The sequence below is a fragment of the Sander vitreus genome, chromosome 5 (assembly GCF_031162955.1).
Source record: "Sander vitreus isolate 19-12246 chromosome 5, sanVit1, whole genome shotgun sequence".
NCBI lineage: Eukaryota > Metazoa > Chordata > Actinopteri > Perciformes > Percidae > Sander > Sander vitreus.
The window spans coordinates 15,708,672-15,728,761 of NC_135859.1; the positions used below are offsets into that span (position 1 = coordinate 15,708,672).

Genomic DNA, 20,090 nt, shown 5'->3' on the forward strand with positions numbered 1-20,090 from the left:
CACCCACATTTTTGTATTTCAAACACACTACTTGGTCCAAAGAAGTGTCCCTGTATGTTATGGTAGTACACAGCCTTCACAGTGGGTCCTGCTAACTGATTTAGGATTTTTTTTTTTTTTTTTTTTTTTTTTTTAATCAAAGCTGCAGAGCACCATTTGCTTTCTACATTCATACCAATAGCTTTCCACAGAATTTAAGCCAAAATGTACGTACATTTTAAGTTATTATAAAACAAAAAAAAGACAATGATTTATTGATGAATGAGAAACAAATGACTTGCAGTTAACAATTCGCAATAAATTGTATTTTAATACAACAGAAATCTGTTACACAGGTAACAAACAAGTGAAGGTCTTTGTGTGAATTTCCTTTTGGCAGTAAACCCAACATCCAGTGTTGAATAACTCACTAATAAAAGCACTTATGCTACCTTATTCTGACCACCATTATGAGCTGACACACGTAACAAAAGCCTTTATAACTGTACAGAAAACGGCTGATTCAAGTGTCTGTGTGTGCATGCAAATACATATGTTCTCAGTTATATTATTCTCTGTAACTGACCAAACAATTGTGATACTGTAGTTTGTTGTTTTCTGACATCTACCTTTGGCAAACGTTCCTCATCTGTGTCACTGCAGCTCTTCCAGAGAGGCGGCACTCCACTAACGTCACTCTTACATAAGGCAGGTTGATTTGAGGAGCACTGCCCTGTACAACAACAATGATGATGACTGGAAATGTTGTACAGATGACAGGGATTTTCCTAAGAAAAAAATCTGGCTCAAATGGAGCACTGACAATAATAAAATCTGAAACATCCTTGAAATCTAAGCGGAAACTTCACAACACTGGGTATAATATTTAAAAGACTTGTTCCTTTGCATAGAAAACCTCTACAAAAAGGGAGTGATATAACAAAGCACAAACATATACAGCTTACATGTGAGCCTGAGAGATGAGTTTTTAAACAGAGTCGGGACAAATCTACTTCAATTCACACCACAGTTCTTCATAAATGATTTCTGATTACTTAAGACACACTTAAATAAATACAATTTCTCTTGTAATATTTCTAACCTGAAATACATTTGTCCCAAAACTTTGCTACAACTTTATGGTCCAACTGTACATAACAGAAATGCCTGGCTGAGATTAAAAGTGAGAATCCAAGAAAACTGACACATACAAACAAAAAACAAAATATGCTTTCAAATCTGAAATTATGAAGGAACCTATAGGGAACAAACTCTTCTCATGTTTCACAATGTAACTCAAATCCCATGATTCTTTATGTAATCTCAAATCTGTAAGTAATACAAAACTCCATGAGTAAGTGGTAGTAAAAGATAACAAAATTACCATCAAGGTATTAACAGCTTAACATTGTAAAACAAAGTAAAATAAACACTAGCATATACAAAACAAAAGGCAACAGATCTTCCTCCATTTCAAACGCTGAGGGTAGTGTAGGTCTCTTGGCTCAGCGTGCGAGCTTCTGCCTGGCCACATCCCAAGAATCAGAGTAGCCTCACTCTAGCGTAGTGGCGGGTGTCCTAGGCCTCAAAGCGCTTCGGGCAGACCATGGGAGCGAAAAGGGTCCACATGTAGAGGAAGAGACAGACCCAGCAGGAAACCATCTTGATCCAGAACACTGACCAGCTCCCGTCCAACAGCTTCTCAATCTTATGGTTATCATAACTGCAGAAGTAAGCACACAGTGAGAGAACTGTGCAAATACACCCGACTCATCAGCAGTTAAATTGCTCTATTATGTACATCAGCTGGATGCTAACTTTTTGATGTATGGCAGGTAGCAGTGGGTTCTTTTTTTCTCTGAAAACAGATGCCTGCTGCAGCCAAAATAAAGATTATAAGAGCGAGGCGAGTGAATCATGCAATGACATGTCAAAACGTCTGCTGTTAACAAAAGGATAGATTTCATTTACCATTATTTTAGCTATTTCATACCTGAAACAAAGTAAAATATTGACTCATCAATTATTTTGTACAGTATCTGGCATCAAACACCTCCTGCACGTACTGATATTTTCTCTCAGTTGACTAAACAAATCATCCTTTGCTGGGATAATTCTATACACATTGCAAATGATGCACTGCCATTGGCTAGGAAATCAGTTTTCAAGTTGGTTATTATTTAATCTGCACTTAGTGAACTAAGTGAGGTCTGCTTAGTTCAGTCTGATCCTCCACAGTAACTGATGTACATAAGCATACCCAAGCATTGCACCACAGTCAGAGCATCACTTACTGGAACCAGTTGGTGACGGTCATCATGACATAGAGGGATCCCAGGAAGAAGACAGAATGGAAGTAGGAGTAGGTGTAGATGGTAGCCTCTCTCTCATCATACACCACGTTCTGGCCTCCACCAGTCTTCTCCTCATCACAATCATCTAAAAAGTACACATTAAATGATGCAAAGAGGACACTTAAAGGTCCGATGGCATGAAATGTTCACTTTATGAGGTTTTTTAACATTAATATGTGTTCCCCCAGCCTGCCTATGGTCCCCCAGTGGCTAGAAATGGCGATAGATGTAAACCGAGCCCTGGGTATCCTGCTCTGCCTTTGAGAAAATGAAAGCTCAGATGGGCCGATCTGGAATCTTGCTCATGAGCTCATAAGGAGCAAGGTTACCTCCCATTTCTCTGCTTTGCCCGCCCAGAGAATTTGGCCCACCCATGAAAGAGAGGCATCATGGCTTTCAAATGAGCAAAGTGGCAGTTGGTCAAGGCCACACCCCCACCCTCCACCTTGCGCCCCCGCCCCTCTCCTCCTCAATCGCTACAGACACAGAAATGGCACATACTAAGTAAAGCTCATTGTGAGACTGGCTCTAGTGGCTGTAATTCTGCAACAAGGCTGAATTTCTGGAAAGAGACTTCAGATACAGTATTAGGGGACCACTAAGGTCTATATAAAAGAGACTTCAGATATAGTATTAGGGGACCAATAAGGTCTATATAAAAGAGACTTCAGATACAGTATTAGGGGACCACTAAGGTCTATATAAAAAGAGACTTCAGATACAGTATTAGGGGACCACTAAGGTCTATATAAAAAGAGACTTCAGATACAGTATTAGGGGACCAATAAGGTCTATATAAAAGAGACTTCAGATACAGTATTAGGGGGACCACATCCAAAGAGCACCATGTCATGGGACCTTTAATGTGAAAATACATGCAATTATTGCTGCATTGTTGTATTATATGCAACTCCCAAATAGAATATGTGTATGCATGGTGATATACTGTATTTCTAGTAGATATATATCGGCCAACATATAACTGTGTTTTATTTCCAGCAGGGGGCAATGTCAGCCTACCCACAATTCCACCTTCATGCTGGTCCTGCTTCACTGTGTCATACTACCCTCCTAGTAACAGTGACATCATCTTTGTTTACTGACCAATACTTTCTCACCATCCTCAATCTGGCTAAGGAATAGCAATGAGCAAAGCCCCTCTGTGAGCAAACACTATGGCTGGGGACATACGCATACACACTGAACAGGCTGGAGCGAGGGGGAGGGGAAGAAAAACAAGACGTGATAGCGAGGGGAAATTATTTGACTTTCCTCACCTGTGTCATCTCCAAAACAGAAACAGCAGCGAGCTCTCTGCAGGATAAAGAAAAACATACATGTTACAACCAAACTGGAATAGACACACACATTAGGTCTCTTGGGCCTAATTTGTTTAATTTGGTAAGGATGTCTAATTGGGAGTGTCTGGTCAGTGGGGTTTTTAAGTCTTGTTAACCTGTTTAACCAGTCTGTATATTTCATTAAACCACACACCTAGTGACATCTGAATATTTGTGCGTTTACCTCAGCCTCAGGCTCACTGTTCCTACACACTCGGAGCGCTGCAGAGCTTCGCCTGGTGGTGGACGTCAAGCTAGAGAGAGAGAGAGAGAGAGAGAGAGAGAGAGAGAGAGAGAGAGAGAGAGAGAGAGAGAGAGAGAGAGAGAGAGAGAGAGAGAAAATAAAGAGATAGAAATACAGATGGAAAAAGAGAAAAATTGTAATTCAATCACTATGTATTTTTCCATTAACTTGCAGACAGTTTGACATTGCTGCAGTCTAATTTCCTCTCTACCACAAGAGACACGATGCCTCCACTTGATGGGAAACACATGTGAACAAACACAAAAAGCCATAGTCTTCATCTCTCACACCCTTAGCTGAGCCACAGCCAATCCATGCACTGCCTCTCCAGAGTCACAGCCAATCCAAACTACCCTGTCTCTGTCTCTACAGCCTGCCATGAAATACATTTATTTTATTCCACATTGCTTAAAACAGAGCTGCTGTTAATGGGCTTGGATTGTAGCCTTTACATATTCTCTCAACTCTTTGAATTTAATGATACATCACTAAAAATAGATATATTATAGGGAAACTTGGCTTGTATTTGTGTATAAATTGAGATCAGGAAAAAGGAGAAGTAAGAGGTGTGTGTGCGTGTGTGACTTACCAAGAGTAAAGAATGCAGCCAAACAGGATAATGGTTCCAAAAATGGTGACGATCTTCTTGTCGCTCTCCGTTCCAGCGTTTAAGGGAAACACACACACGGTTGTGTTCACACCATTTCTTTCCACCACTAGTCAGAAAGAATGTGCAGACAGAGATGAATGAGGCCAAAGAAGAAGTAGAGGGAGTATTATATGGAGTAGGGAGATTGCAAAAGATGCAGTGAATGTGTGTGTGTATTTTGGCACAGTGTTATCAGTATCAAGAGCAGGAGGGGAAAGGAAAATGGAAACAACCTGATAGTACGACATACAGTAAGTACAAAAACACCAACAGCCTCACTAACAGTACAGTTAGTACTTGAGTGTTACTTAGGAGGCACGTGCTGATATTAAATATTTATGGTAAGATTATCTTCACAATAGTATGTCAGCATAGACTATTATCTTGACAGCTACTGTGGAAATATGAGTGCTGTAGGGATGAAAAACATACCTCTAGCTTTCAATTAAAAACATTTTATCTTTATCAGAGACATTTTGATGCCTCTTCTTAGATAGGCCTCATATGTATTGCGTTTGGTTTATGTTTCTTACTCTTGAGTGTAACACAACATTTCACAGAACAGATGTGCAGGATTCCTCATCCGTTATGATAACATTGAACACTTGACTGTCAAATCTTTGTCCTCAACTGGAACAGAACAGAAATAACACTATAATAATAATAATAATAATAATACATTTTTGTTTTGGATTCTGAGCAAGAAGTGTTCCCCTTTTCTTAAAATGTCTGTTTTATTGTCTGAATTATTATTGGTTTACTTTAAAGAGATGGCTTACCAATATTTATTATTAATATATATTTATATTGATTATGTTTCCATTCCTAAGTGTGACAGTGTGCAGCTGTGTGAATGCCAGCCTGGTAGACTGACTTTATTAATCTTCCATACAGAGCGGTCATGTTTTACATGGTGTTTGCTGCAGCATTAAGTATTAATTAGCCTAACCCATGACTCAATATAAATAATACCCCTTGATCTAAGCTGATACCCAACTATGTCTGTAACTACTTTGTGGACATGGGTGTCTGTTCATACTCACTCTCTTTTGGTTTGCTGGAGAAGGCTGAGAAGGTGAGGTACATGACGTACACACTGATGACTCCTGGCTGCAGCAGACCTGATGTGGGCTGCACTGCAGGGACACAAAGGTGAATAAAGGATGTAATTATCACCGGCTAAACTGACAGAGATTCCTGAGTTGGCGCAAATGTATTTTACAAAACAAGACTGTAAGTATTATAGAAACAGTCTTACTTATCGCTACTCTGTATGAGTTTCGAATGTGTTGCTATTTGTGAATTACTCTTTGTGATAAACCAGGCAGCTTTCTACAGAAAGCATCTAAATGCAAATGCTTGTATTTTCATTTGTATTACACAGTCAAATGAGCTTGTAAGTACAGGTCATTACATTTCTGTATGCATGGGGAGATGGCCAACAGGGAGACGATGAAGCACAGGCTGCCGTTGATGCCCAGGAAGATCTTGTTAAGTAAACAGGCCTCGGGGTCGGTGTAGAACACACCCATGAACACCAAGGCTGCTACCGCACCACTGAACAGCATCAGAGTTACAAAGGCCAAAGCTGCGTACCACAGGCGATTATACTTCACTCCTGAATTCCTGCAGACAGAAAGAGAGTGGAAGTAGAGACAGAAAAGCAGACAAGCAGTTATTTTCTGCACCCTGAGGAGATAATAAGACAGGTTTATGGTTGCTTAAGTGCTTTCACATTTGTTTTATCTGGTGCGGAAATTCAAGGTTTAAAAAAAAAAAATTGGTGATAAGTTCACAAAGCAATACACATTGAGAGGTTTAGGTTTACTGCATTCATTGGTTACCAAACCATTAAAAGTTTTTGAAACAATCTGCTGTGGTATGTGTGTGTCTGAGTGGGAAGGGAAGGGGAAACTGGAAACTGCGTGCACACTCCTAAACCATATGCATCCTGTGAATCTGCAGTGCCGGGTGGCCTGCTGCCAAACCTCCCCTCCACCCACAAAAACACAAAGCTACATGGACCATGCACAGAAGAATACATCCAACCCTCTGAGTTTCTCAAGATCAAATAAAAAGCATGGCTATTCACAGAGTGTTCATGCTTACGTAAGCGAGCTGGGACAAGAGAAAGGAGCACAGAGAAGACAGGTTTCTCTCACCAGTTTGTGTTCCATCTGTGTGCAAACTCCACCAACATCATGAGCTGGATCAGCAGGAAAATGAACCCGCCAATTGCTCCTATGTAGCGCCACACTGTGGCATTGAAGAAGAAGAAGAAGAAGAAGAAGAAGAAGAAGAAGAAGAAGAAGAAGAAGAAGAAGAAGAAGAGACAGGGAAATTGTTTTAGAGATGAGAAGACCTAACAGCAGATATCTGTGACCTGTTGCACACAGATTATACTCAAACTACAAAAAAGATGGCAGGGTCATTTTAGAAGATTGTGTGGAAGGCAGTGTATTTGAGTGAGCTAGGAAAATGATGCGGCTTATAAAAGAATATTGCAATATTTGGTCATTCCTGTGTTTCCAATCTTTTGCCGCCATTGAGGGGGATATACTAATGATGTGAATATATGACATGAATATATATATATATATATATTATGAATATCATCTTTAAAAAATAATTATAGCACTGTAGGTCTAATATTGAGTGTCCTCTCTTTACCTTCCAGAAAGGTTTCCTGACCCGGGATGAAGAAGCCACCAGCGCAGCACGCCACCAGCACAATAAACTTCAGCAACCAGAACCTGATATTTAAAGCAGAACATTGAGGGTTGTACATTGAAAAATTGATACACAAAATGGAAATGAAATACAAAACAACGACTCCTGACAGAACAGCCTCAGCGTGGGAATTTTGATGGATAGTGTGAAAGAGAAATGCAAGAAATACAATGTGTCAATTCAGAACATACAGTATAAGGAATCCAGAAATACTCAGAAATAAATACTGCAGGAAAACAGGTGCCTATGTTTATGTTCAGGAAACTATTCAGAGATCACTTATGTTGCAGGATAAAGTTGTTCTTTTTACCGTTTACACTCTTACTTAACGGTCCTAAGTATTGCCACTATTAATGAAAACCTGCCTGTGAGAAATGAACCTACCTTCAGTCAAAAGTTTGAATTTTGTTTGGCTTTTGCTTTGGTGTCAGCAGTCAAGCGCTGCAATTTTAAGGTTCCAGCTAGATATAATAGATTAATGTAAATTATGTAATGGCTGACAAAAGGCCTTCTTACCCGTTATGCACGGCCGCCCTGCAGCCTGTGCTGTTGTTGACTCGTATGGTGAAGAAAGCGAAAAATAAGAAGAAGCAGGCCATGCCGAAGCACACCTTGTAGACGGCAGAGTAGCCAACCAGAGTTTTGCAGTTCTCCCCTGCATTCATCCTCTCACACAACTCACTGTAGAAGGGGATCTGATTGACAAAATCACAAACCCAAAACATAGATTAGATCATTATGGTGTTGACCCTCCCACACCCACCCACCACCACCTCTGCTCATGTTTGTCTAGTACGCGGCCTCAGAGAAAAGGCCCAATGGCATCTATTCTGAGTGTCACACTTCTAAAGGAGCAGAAAGAGAGAACAGGCAGCAACAACAACCCCTCTTTCTCTCCATGAAACCCTCTTTCATCCCTCGTTCTCTACAGGCTGTTAGAGGGGCCTTACAACTAACTGTCAGTGTACACAAACAAAAGACACAGATGAATAAATTAACCGCCTTTTGTTAGCAAGTCAGAGGGATTGGGAAGAGTGAAAAGCAGAGAGAGCATGAGCAAGAGAGAAAGATTGGGAGATCGGTCTTAAAATAAATTTCCCCAAATTTATTTCGACCTACAGCGCGCTACATTAGAAAGAAGAGAGCAAAACTGGAGTCAGAAAAGTAGCTAAGGACTTTGCTGTGGCCTTCAACAGGAAATTGGAAGTGCTTCGGTGGCTCAGTGCCAACAGAAGAGACGGCCTTTGAAATGATCACCACAGAATGGAGGCTCAAATATCTGTTCCCTTCTCTGATGCCCCCTTGGCTGTGTGAATCAAGTCAAATACATGAGCTGCTTTTCAAACGGCAGTCATTTTTTGAGAGAACTACATATATTTACTTTTAGATAGTAAATGGTTTTGGCAGAGTATTTTGGTCCTTGAGGTTGTACACATGGGTGAGATGCCAGTGGATTGAGTTGTCATCACCTCAGTGTGTAGCACAGCCCAGAGCCGGATCACAACATAGAGTAAAAAGCCCATTTTGGAGCTTTTGTCTCATGTTGAGGACCTTTTTAGCATGTCCATGGTGTCGTGATTAAGAAAGAAGGGGGCCGGCTGTTTCAGACAGCTGTAAATCTCTTGAGAAAAGACCAGCACTCTCATACTCACAATGGCTGCTCTCTTAGCCGGGACTTCCCACTGGGCTCAGTGTGTGACTGGCAGTGTGCGTGTATTTTATATATATATATATATATATATATATATATATATATATATATATATACATACATACATACATACATACATACATACATACATATATATGTGTGCGTGTAACTCAGCAGGCTTTGCATTGGGCTATCAGAGGCCATTTTGTGCCTGGATGGGTCTTTTACAGGGTTGTCCTCTCACAAGGAGGCAGACAGTTGGGAGTCGTTTAAATACCATACAGTAGACATTGCTTGAAAGAGAAAAGAAATAACAGCAGATGATTGGTGAAAAAATATCTTTGTCTTCAAATAGGTCTCTCAACTGAGGAAGCGTGCAGTCATTGCCATAGTTACAGAGTCAGCTGACGTTATTCTTCCTAGTCCAGTGAATGCTGATACAGCAACTGGATTGTACCTACTTGTTAGAAAAATTGTGATTTACATTCTGTCTCGTTAATATTAAAACTGTTTGCATAAGAATACAATATTATACGGATTACTCTTTCCTCTCTCAGTTAAATTAAACTGTTTGCATAGTAAGAAACCAAAACACTGCTTGCTCTCACAAGATAACATGAAACCATTGGCTATCTTGTCTGAGCACGGTGTGATGCTGAGGAAAGAACACGCACTCCCTGACCAGATAAGGGAGACGTCATCGATTGTATTATGAAATAAGCCGATGAAGAGGGCTTCCCGTTAGACATTATCTGTACTATGAGTAGTGCTGTAAATGGCTCCTTGTTGTGTTCGCAAGTAAAAATTAACTTATTAATTAATAGAGATCTTCAGTGGTTCTATCTATTCTTGATAATGTAATTATTCTAACACTACCTTTTAAACCTTTCAAACAGGGACAATTTCTCAAGCTCAGATATGATAAGATACTGTATGTGTATACGTCCAAATTTCCTTCGGGACAATAAAGTCTGTCTTATCTTATATTCAGCTATCAATACTAACTTATACGAAAGAGTAGGCAGGATGAGAAGGAGATGTATCACTACAGCCTGACTCCCTCGGATAACTATATTGTAGTAGTGACCACAGAAAGAGTCAGTCTGATAATAATCAGCATTATGATGATTCAAAGATGTAACGTGAGGAAAAAAGCACATGAAAGCTGTGAAGATCAAAAGAGAGAGCAGAAGGCCTGCTGTGCATCTTCTCCCAACTTCAGAGGCTAGGTGGGTGATTAAAAACAAAAGGCTACCAGCCTGATCTCCTGTCTACTCGCCTATGGCCTTACTGCTGTGAAGATACACACGGGATCTGCAGGTGAAATAGTGGGAGGTCTACTTTGCCTGTAGCAATGTTATAAATCTTCAATTTTGCCTGTTAACAATGACAAGTTAACACTGGTACATTCTCTGAAATGTTATTCTGTTTACACCACAGAGCTAAACATAAAGGCTGGCTCACATGACAATGTGACAAAATGTGTGTGTGGAGAGTGTGTAACCTTCAAATACGTTCTCTTTCCCTTTCAGTTCTGCTACGTATCAGCATGCGTTTCTGCATACTGCATTCAACTGTCTAATGACCCTCAGACCTAATTTTATGTACAGTTGCTAACTTCTGCAAAGTGAAGCCTGGGGAGAGAGTATATACGTAGCAGGAGGCCAAACACTGTAAAGAAGGTCCCAGTAATGTGTCACCTTTAAGAACCCAAGAAGTCAGCAGGCATGTTTCTACCTACAAAACTGCACACATAGGAACTCATGACGTGATCATCTGAGCAGATCTCATAATTTAATACCAGCTTATCATCACTAAACTTAGGAAGCACCTGGCTGTTAGGACTGAGAGTTTCAGAACCACAGCACTCCCTCTCCATTGCAAATGACGCTGTTATGGAGCATAGATGAGAGCTTTGATTTTTTTTCTCTGTGCCGTTTTTTTCCTCTCTACCTTCTTACAATTAACACTTCCAATCATAGACAATTCAAACTCTTCAATTACATACCCAAATAAACCTGTAATGTACAGTTAAAAAAAGCGTGTACATGTGTAAATGCTGTGGGAGAGTGATACTGTGTGATTTATGTACTTATGTACTTACATGGTCTCTCAACTCCTTCTCCACAGTGGGGGACATCATGATGCAACAGACGATGGTGACCAGCAGGAAGTAGAAGGCGTACATGATGCGGGTCCCTGTGGACTGTTTGATCTTGGGGCAGCAGTTACAGCAGCACGAGCAGGCCGCTGAGCCGCAGCAGCAGGCCAGCTGCACAGAGAACAATGGAGAAAAGAGAGAGAGGTGGGAAAAACATTACCATATCAGTTTCAGAATTGTCCACACTGTTATAAGCCATCTGATACAGATATAAGGTATTTACAAGGTACTCGGATAAGGGAGGACCAGGGTTTGTGTGTGCATGTTGCAGCCACATCTGTCAGCTACAGGAAGGGAAAAATCCCCCAAGATCACCAAAATGTTTGGTTGAAGACATACACTAATTGTAACAAAAGGCTTGTAAGAGTAAAATTATAGAGAACAAGAGCAGTGGACAAAAGATAAAAAAACAGAAATACACAGAGACAGAAAAAAAAAAAAATCTGAATCCGGTCTGAAATCCAAACAACATACCCCCTCTATCCTCAATTCAGTTAAGGCAAACTAAGAAGAAAAAGAAAAGACGGGAGGAACCTCAGAGGAGCAACAGGGGAGGGATTTTTCTTTCAGGATGGACAGACATGCAATGTACACATATGGACAGAAATAGCAGTAGTAAATGACTACAGTTGGTAAAACCTTTGAAGCCCAAACCAACAAACTACAGGCACTGTAAGGCTGCGTCTACCATCTCCTCTTCATGAAACATACTTCTATCAATTCAAGGTTAAAAGTTCAATGTTACAGTATCTAAAGACATAGCGACTGTAGCACGTAATATAATAATAATTTTTTTTTAAAAAACATAGTAAAAGGTGCATGCCTTGTTAAACACTTAAAGTACAGCATCTAAAGTATTCTTATATTTTTTTTAAACATTGTTCAAAAGGTTGCAGCAATTGTGGCAAAAATGTTATGCACAGCAGTATCTGGTGCCTTCTGGTACATGTTCATCTTTCAAGAGCTTCGGCTTTCACAATCCTGGAACAGCTAATACTGCAGGTAATAATAATGCCAGAAGACACAATTATGGCAATTTACTGGACAAGGGGAAACTCCTAAAAGAAGACATCCGCCTGACTGTCTCTTTGCTCATTCATGGTTTCTATCAGGAGGGACAAATCCCACCCTCTCGTCCTCCACAGTGGCAGCTCTGACTCGATATGGACAGTGAAGTCTTGTCTGAATACACACACACACTCACTCGCTTATACAGAGAGGCCTTCTCCGTCTCTTCTGACAGGCCCTCATACAAGGGGATAGTCTCATAAAGACAGGCCCTGTGTTCTATTTATGAAAATGAAGCTCTATAATTATACAGTATAGCTGCCCCACCCTGCTTTTATAAGCCTCCTATTCCTCAGCCTGCAGAACACACTGCTGTGGTGAGAGATGAACTTCTGTTGTGGTCTACAATCGAGGTGTGGCTGTAAGGCTACATTGGTGCTGCACTGCTGGAGGCCTTACACACAACCACCATTTTCCTTTGAATGTTCTCCCTTTATGGGATGCAACACATACTTTGCTAGTGATAAGGATAAAGGAAAGGTGCTGTGGGTTACATGCCAAGGCTGGTCTGTACATGGTTGAGTCTTTTTGAGCTCCAGTGAACCTTGTCTCTAGGTATTACTGCCATTATGGCATTAGGTGAGAGGTAGGTGTTGTAGAATTCTGTCTACTACTTCAGATTATTTCACAAAAGTCAAAATCACCGTCTCTGTGAATACAAATTTATTTTATTGTGTATGCAAGAGAAAGATTCTTACAGAAAAATTAACAAGTTGTGAGTTGTTCTGTGCGTCAGGAAACCATCTCACACACCAACTTGACCTTCACATTATTTAGACAAAATATCACCCTCTATAACCGATTCTAACCGTTTATGCTTCGCTATCTATCCAGCTCAAGGTGAAACAATAAGTATTATTACAAGTATCTGTTCCTAGGCTTCTCAGAGAAAACACATTCACTTTCTCATAATACTTTTCTTGTGTACAGGAATCTCAGTAAAATCTGCAATTCATGTTGCACATGCCATCTTATCTTTGTTGTATACATTTTTCTGTTGTACATGTTTTTTTATATTTCAAGAACAGTACCGAAGGAGGCAACCAAGCATTTCACTGCACAATGTAGACATATACTAAGTATGTGACAAATAAAAACCTTGAAATCATAAACTGTTACGTCATCATTTAACTAAAGGGAGAACCAACTGGGGTATGCCACAAACAAATTGTGTATGCACCTTGAAGCTCAAATTATTTAATGTTTTTTAAGATTAAAGGCATTTTTTGCCTTTATTGAATAGGATACAGTCAGGATAGACATGAACAGATGGTAAAGACACAAAGGGAATGACATACAACAAAGGTCCCAGGCCACACTTAAGGGGGACATTGCAATTACATTGTCAGAGTCATACAACCAAGTCCACTATGACGTCCCACCTTGTAGCTCAAATGTTTATTCTCCAGACCTGTAATGCATCCTAGCAAGATCAGTTCAATTTGCCTTTCAGTCATAACATTAATCTTAGCCCTTGTCTGTGGGTGTGTCTTAAGCCAGGGCCTGTAATCTGGCCAGGGTGTACTGATGTAGTAAAGCCAGTGTGCAACATTGTCTGATGTGTTGCGTTCCGCTCCAGATGCCAGTAATGTGCGGTATGCTGCAGACTCGTGGATCCACACAGGCACATGGTCAGGATCAAGCCACTTCTCTGCCCACATGGCTCTGCCTCCCTGCACTCTCTGTCCAGAGGTTTCCCTGCCAGTCTTTTCTAGATAGACTTAATTGTTTTTTGCCTGGAACTGAAGAATGGTTACCAATAGCCTTGCCTTTTTGATATGAGCTTTGTGGTGTCTGTTTGCTAGTTCTCTAAAAAGATTCCCATGTGAAACCAAACTCAATTATGATTCCACCCAGTTCTCTCCAAGAGCGGAGAAAATCATTGCTGTCTGTTGCTCTTGTTACAGAAGGTAGAAATGAATGAAATCAAGAACAAAACACTGCACCTTTTGGATCAGAAATTAACAGTGTGGAGCACCAGGGTAGCATTGTAAGTAAGGAATCCATCCTTCATTAGAAGATCTGGGTTCAAGGACTAGTATGCATCAGTGAAACCCTCCCAACTCCAGTAGTTTATTCAAGCATGAGTAGAAATAGGTCAACATCCAAATACAAGGTTTACATGTTTTTGCTTTTCCAATACAATAAATAAAAAAAAATAGGCCAAATCATATATTTGACCTCCTCATGCTATCTGGTTATGGGTTGTGAGCAACAAACACAAAGATGTCTTTTATGCCAGATCAAACAAAGAATAATGCCCTTTTATTCTCAATCAGGATTCAAAAATGGTGTGTCAACATCCACTTGTGGAAGTGGGCAATTAGCTCATTCATGTGCACACAATTTTCCAATGCTTGAAATACCACAGATGAGTGTATGAAGAAAATTCTGCCTCCAAGGCTGCATGTGCATATTTCTGCTTTTATGCATACATAGACATCTAGCCTTGAATCCAAACCCAGTTTATATATGTGGCCCCTGGTCTCCATTTGAATACACACAGCTTAACAGGATAAGCTGTTTCTTTTGTCTCTGCTGCACCCACATGTCTTTCTCAATGGGCGATTAATTAACCACAACCAACTGAAAGTAAGAAGGAAAAAAAAACGGATGATTTAAGATGTGAGGGTGTTTAGACTTCATTAGTTAGGGGGTGTTTCACCAGCAGACTACACACAGTGAGGGGGCCAACAGCAAAATGCAGCAGAACTGATGGAGGGAGGGGGAGCCAAGAGAGGGGGATGTCTCCAGGAATTCCACCATACACAGATACAAAAAGAGTATCCATGGTAACCAACGGTGACCCTACCCACTTAATGGGCCATCCACCCCCTCCTCCACTGCCCCTCTGACCCACTAGCATGTCGACAGGTGGTTGGCGTGTCTGCAGTGTACACCCCTACTTCAATATCAACCCCCCACTAGCTTGTCATATTGCTCTAGCCATAGGGGCCCAAAGATCATTAATACATGCTACAGTAAACATGGCACTTTAGCCACTTGCTAGGTATACCCTGGTCTAGCTTTACCAGACTTCAAATGAGCCAAGACTCTCACTGAAGGCACCAAGCCTCACGACACTGTGATTGCGGGACTCTCGAGAGACAAAGACTTGTCTCTTTCTCACTCAGCCTGAAGCTCTGTTTCACTCTCTCCATCTCATTGCCTCCGTCCTCCCCCCACCTTGTTACTCGGAGGCTTATTGTTGTCTTCTCTCGTGCTTCTTCCTCTTATTTTCTCCTTTCTTTGTTATCTTCAGCTGCCCTTTACCCTAAATCGCCCTCCCCTGTTCTAGGGTCAGGAGAAAGACGATATCGCTCAAAGCACACACAAACACACACACACACACGTTTTACGTAGAGAGGATGGACAGGCAAAACCCCCAGGAAATGAACTCAAAGGACATTCAAAAATGAAGCGAAGTGTTTGCAGAGACAGAGTTAGTCTGTATGACCATGGATTGTTCAAGGACTGTGACCTAGTAGACTACAGCTGGATGCTTAATCAACTAATGTGAGAAAAGTCCTACATGTAGACCACATCTGTGAGCTGTTTATCAGAGCACTGATGATAATTACCATGTTTTTCCCCCTGCTCCATTATCTTCCACCCTTTTAACCTCAACCCAGCAGTGATGAAAAGAATTGCAGTATTTAACAAACAGGAAATGGCAAGAGTAGCCTAAATCAGACACACAGGACTCAGCACATAACCACGCAGACACAACTGCTTATGCAATACAAACAGACCAGTCGCAAAAATAGGTCACTCACTATATCACAGAGCCAGTTAAGAGTTTTCTCCTTGAACAAATCAACCAGCCAAGCAGATGTGTTAACAATGCACCCACAGGTTGGGAATTGAGGCCATCTGACAAAATCTGGATGGAATACCTATATAAAAATTTTTTTTTGTGACTGGAGTCTTTGGCACCAGACCACAGAAACAATCGGTTCCTGATGTGGCTGACAAAGATTTCCCCTCCCAAGATTTGAACAGAGGGAAAAACTTTCATCAGCTGATTTGAGATGTTGATATGATGTTTATCAGTAATGACAAAGAAGCACATTCTCAGTGGGAATATATGGCAGCACAGACAAATAGAAACATGACTCACAGCTGAGATAACCACTGTCAAAACAACTTGACTGGAAGAATGTGGCATAAGTATTACTTAAGGAGTATAAACCTCAGGTTGATTTTAAACATCAGTGTGGCTGTTCATTCATTCATTCATTCATTCATCCATCTTTATTCCCTGTCCTACTTAACTTTAGTACATTCTGCCTTACATAGCTAGACTATGCTGTATGCTGGCTGCTTTAAAGCTGGGGGAACTCCTTTTTAGTTAGAGCTTAGTGATAGTGGCCAGTGGATAAAGCTGACCACAATGAATCATGACAGACCAACGGTTCAGACGAAACTGTAGACACTAGACACACCCTCTTATGTCAACTTACAACAATGTATAGGGTTGAACGGAGTGAGGAGAAACCAGCAGAATGAAAAAAAGAGGGAATTGTAAAACAAAAAAACCTTGAAACAATAAGACACAAGCAGAATCGTTCTCACACACAAGTTAGGTTGGCCCAAGCTCCATTTCCCCTTATGTTGTGACTGACAGCTCTACTATTGTCCATATAGCTAGGCAGCTGTATACACACAGCAAAAATGTATCACTGCTCTGTTTCCTACACAAAGGGAGGGCTTCTTTGTTTCTCTCTTGGCAAATACAGCCCCTAGCTACAACCAACAGAGAGAAACTTAAGTCCAATAGGCAGAAAAGAAAAGAAACTAAACAGGGCAGAAATCAAACAATCCTGTGCAGACAAAAAAGTCAGTCACAAAAACAACCAAAGGAAACAAGAACAAGAACGGGAAGACAGTCAAAATATAAGGCAGTATCAGATCAACAGGCACAGGCCTGTTTCACTTCCCAGTGTATTGTTTACTAGTCTGACGCTTCTGTTACACAGAATTGCACACAACACTGATGTGCTTTATAGCCACAGCCTTACTGTAGGCTCAACTGATACTAATGGCACCATGCAAAGAGTTGGCTGGCATTTCACACTGTTACATCAGCGCCTTCATCCCCCCAAAAATACTAAATTACAGAGACAAGACATGGTAAGCTCTGAAAAGTAGGAGGTTTCTTAAGACATTATAACTGCTGTATGACAGTTCAGAGGGAGACAAAAGCGAGGAAAGATTGCCAATGGTATCCCTGCGGGAAAACAACCTCCTGCTGCTGCTGACCACAGCAAAATTCCTGAGGGGAAGCTGTAAATAGCAGACATGTCTCACATGGACACAGTTGGCCAGTAATTCTAATCGTATGACTGACCCAGAAATTTATGTTATGGGGACTGCTACAGATGTTTGGTGGCCGTACTCACAAAGGCTATAGTTTTACAAGTAAAGTGATTTTACAGCTCATCAACACCTGTTTTTAGGATCCCCTGTCCCTCTGTGCCATTACAGCCTCAACAAGCAGTCAAACCACCATCTGATGTGACTGATGTGTGTTTGTGGGAGTGGTGGGGAACATTTAGAGATAGTTTTAACAACATGTATTGGTATGGGAATCACATTCCAGTCAGCTGGCATTCATTGGCTGGCATGCATTAAGAATTGCAGAAATATTTTTACAGGAAATACAACGTTACCCTTAACCTGCATCAATCATGGAATGAAAATTCCAAACCACAACCAATACTTAAATGATACTGTCTACCAATCCCCATTTATGAAATGCTTTTGGTTATTTTGCACCACCTTGATATAGGAAAGACAGCCAAAAATGTTTAGTAAATAATGCACCGTGTACTGAAAAAGAGTTTGTGCAACGTGAAAACACTCTTTTTGCTTGCACTTTCCCAGAGGCCAGGGTGCCAGTTCAGTGCTAGATGTCTTCCTGAAAGGACACATTGCTTTCTGGACCACAGTCTCTAGTGTCCTCTGGGTCCTCTAGACTCATGTAGCCTGCCAAAGTTGCCTGTGCCATCCCGTCCTGTCCCACACTCACATCCAACGCTTGCAGCACTTTGGACAAAACTCAACATTGAGCTAAAGCCTACCCCCTATTCCATCACAATATGGCATACATCCCTGATCCCACTGAGAAATTACGAGTGAGCTGCTCCCACACCATGCCTTCTCCTCTCTCCAAGTTTAACCCAAATAACGCCCACCCTCCATTTATTTTCACCTCCGAGCCAGAGGAAATTAACAGACCACACATCAATTTGGGCTACTCTAAACCTCAAGAAGGGCACATTATATGCACATTCAAAAGAAGCTAATTACAAGTTTACACATTCATGAAGATGGCGACAAAACTAAATGGGGTGTCTGTGACAGGGATTAGCACACCACTCCAGCACAGCAACACAAAACTGTTTTTATTGTTTGCCCTTCATTTTCTCTTAATCCTTCCCTGTTTCCATCATCCTGTCTTTGAAAGAACAGGAAATAGAAGTGAGCTCCTCATAGATGAGAGATGTGTCTGTGTAATTAAATTCTTGACCAGACCAGCTCAGCAGTGGTAACCCTGTGGTCAAAAACAATCTGTTGGATGAAAAAAGACACTCAGCACTAAAGAAAATCCTCTCGAACTTGACATACATTTAAACTACTAGCTGCCTGTCTTTACAAAGTAATTCTGTGACATCATATTACTTACACTCCTCAAATAATTCAGAATAAAAACAATATAATAATAATTCAAACAATATAATAATCACCAATCACTTTAATTACTGACTAATTTGAAGATTATTTTCTTGATTAATCAGAAAATCCAACAGTCCCAAACCCAAATATATTCAATTTAATATCATGGAGGACAAAGAAAACCAGAGATTTGTAATTGAGAACCTGGAACTAGTGAATTTTTGCTTTAACAATTACTTAAACAATAAATCAGTCAATTAGCCTCATAGACTTTAATGATAAATCAATTGTCAAAATTGTTAATTCTCAATCCATACATAATTAATCAACTAACTGTTTCAGCTCTAAAACGTACTTTAGTAGAAGTATAATATATATTGTCTATAAGTTACAACCAATTCAGAAAAACCGAAAAAAAAAAAAAGATGAAACCATAACGTTTCCATAAGGTTATGTGTGACTGGTAGAAGAAGTAACGTACGTAGCTAGAAATCGGATTGGACTGAACTTTTTGTCAGCTGGGATCAAGATGTTCTTCAGTGGTTGAACAAATGCAACCGTGCATTACTCAAAAGTAAACAAGAAAACCACAATAAGATGCATTTCTCACTACCTACTTTATGAAGAAAACACACGTCTGAGATCTGTAAACCCACAGTGTTTCACTGTTTCCATCAGACACATCTGTAAAGACGTTCAAAGACGTTACTTTTGATAGCAGGTAGCCTACTGTACGTTGGCTACTCGTGCTGTGGCTGATGTTTTAGCTCGTCTCTCTTTGTCTCCAAGCGGCTATTATGGTGACAAATGTGTAATATTTTCATATTGTTAATGAATTACGGTGGCTGACAGGGAATCACCACGACATACAGCAATCGCTGATTCGCGTTAGCTGACGGTACACATATTGACACAAACAGTTAACATGACTAAAGTCGACGTTACACCTAGCATAACGCTTCACTGTAACGTTTCATTATATCATTTACATCCGTTGAACAGCAAAAAAAACAGCAGTAGGATTTGTTCCTCACCTGCGAGATACAACACGGAGTACACATTTTGCGAGGAGCCAACACATAAAATCCGTTTAAGAATAAGACGAGCTCGCTGCTTTCTCAGTCGCTTTCTTCTTCTTCCTCCACATCAAATCACCACCACAAGAGGAACAACGCGCCTGTCCTCCTCAAACTGCTCAGTCCTTCCACCCTGCGTGCCTATGACTTGCCTGGCTAC

General features: G+C 40.6%; 1 protein-coding gene across 1 annotated transcript; it reads right to left on the reverse strand.

The window, feature by feature from the left end:
* Positions 1-106: 106 nt before the first annotated feature.
* On the reverse strand, positions 107-20,090 carry serinc5 (serine incorporator 5). Its single transcript, XM_078250577.1, has 12 exons — positions 19,889-20,090; positions 11,052-11,219; positions 7,813-7,991; positions 7,237-7,319; positions 6,729-6,822; positions 5,981-6,192; positions 5,610-5,702; positions 4,507-4,633; positions 3,858-3,927; positions 3,611-3,647; positions 2,274-2,418; positions 107-1,702 (listed from the first exon to the last, which is right to left on the reverse strand). Exons 1-12 carry the CDS (start codon positions 19,913-19,915, stop codon positions 1,558-1,560), a joined length of 1,380 nt encoding a protein of 459 aa, XP_078106703.1. The 5' UTR covers positions 19,916-20,090; the 3' UTR covers positions 107-1,557.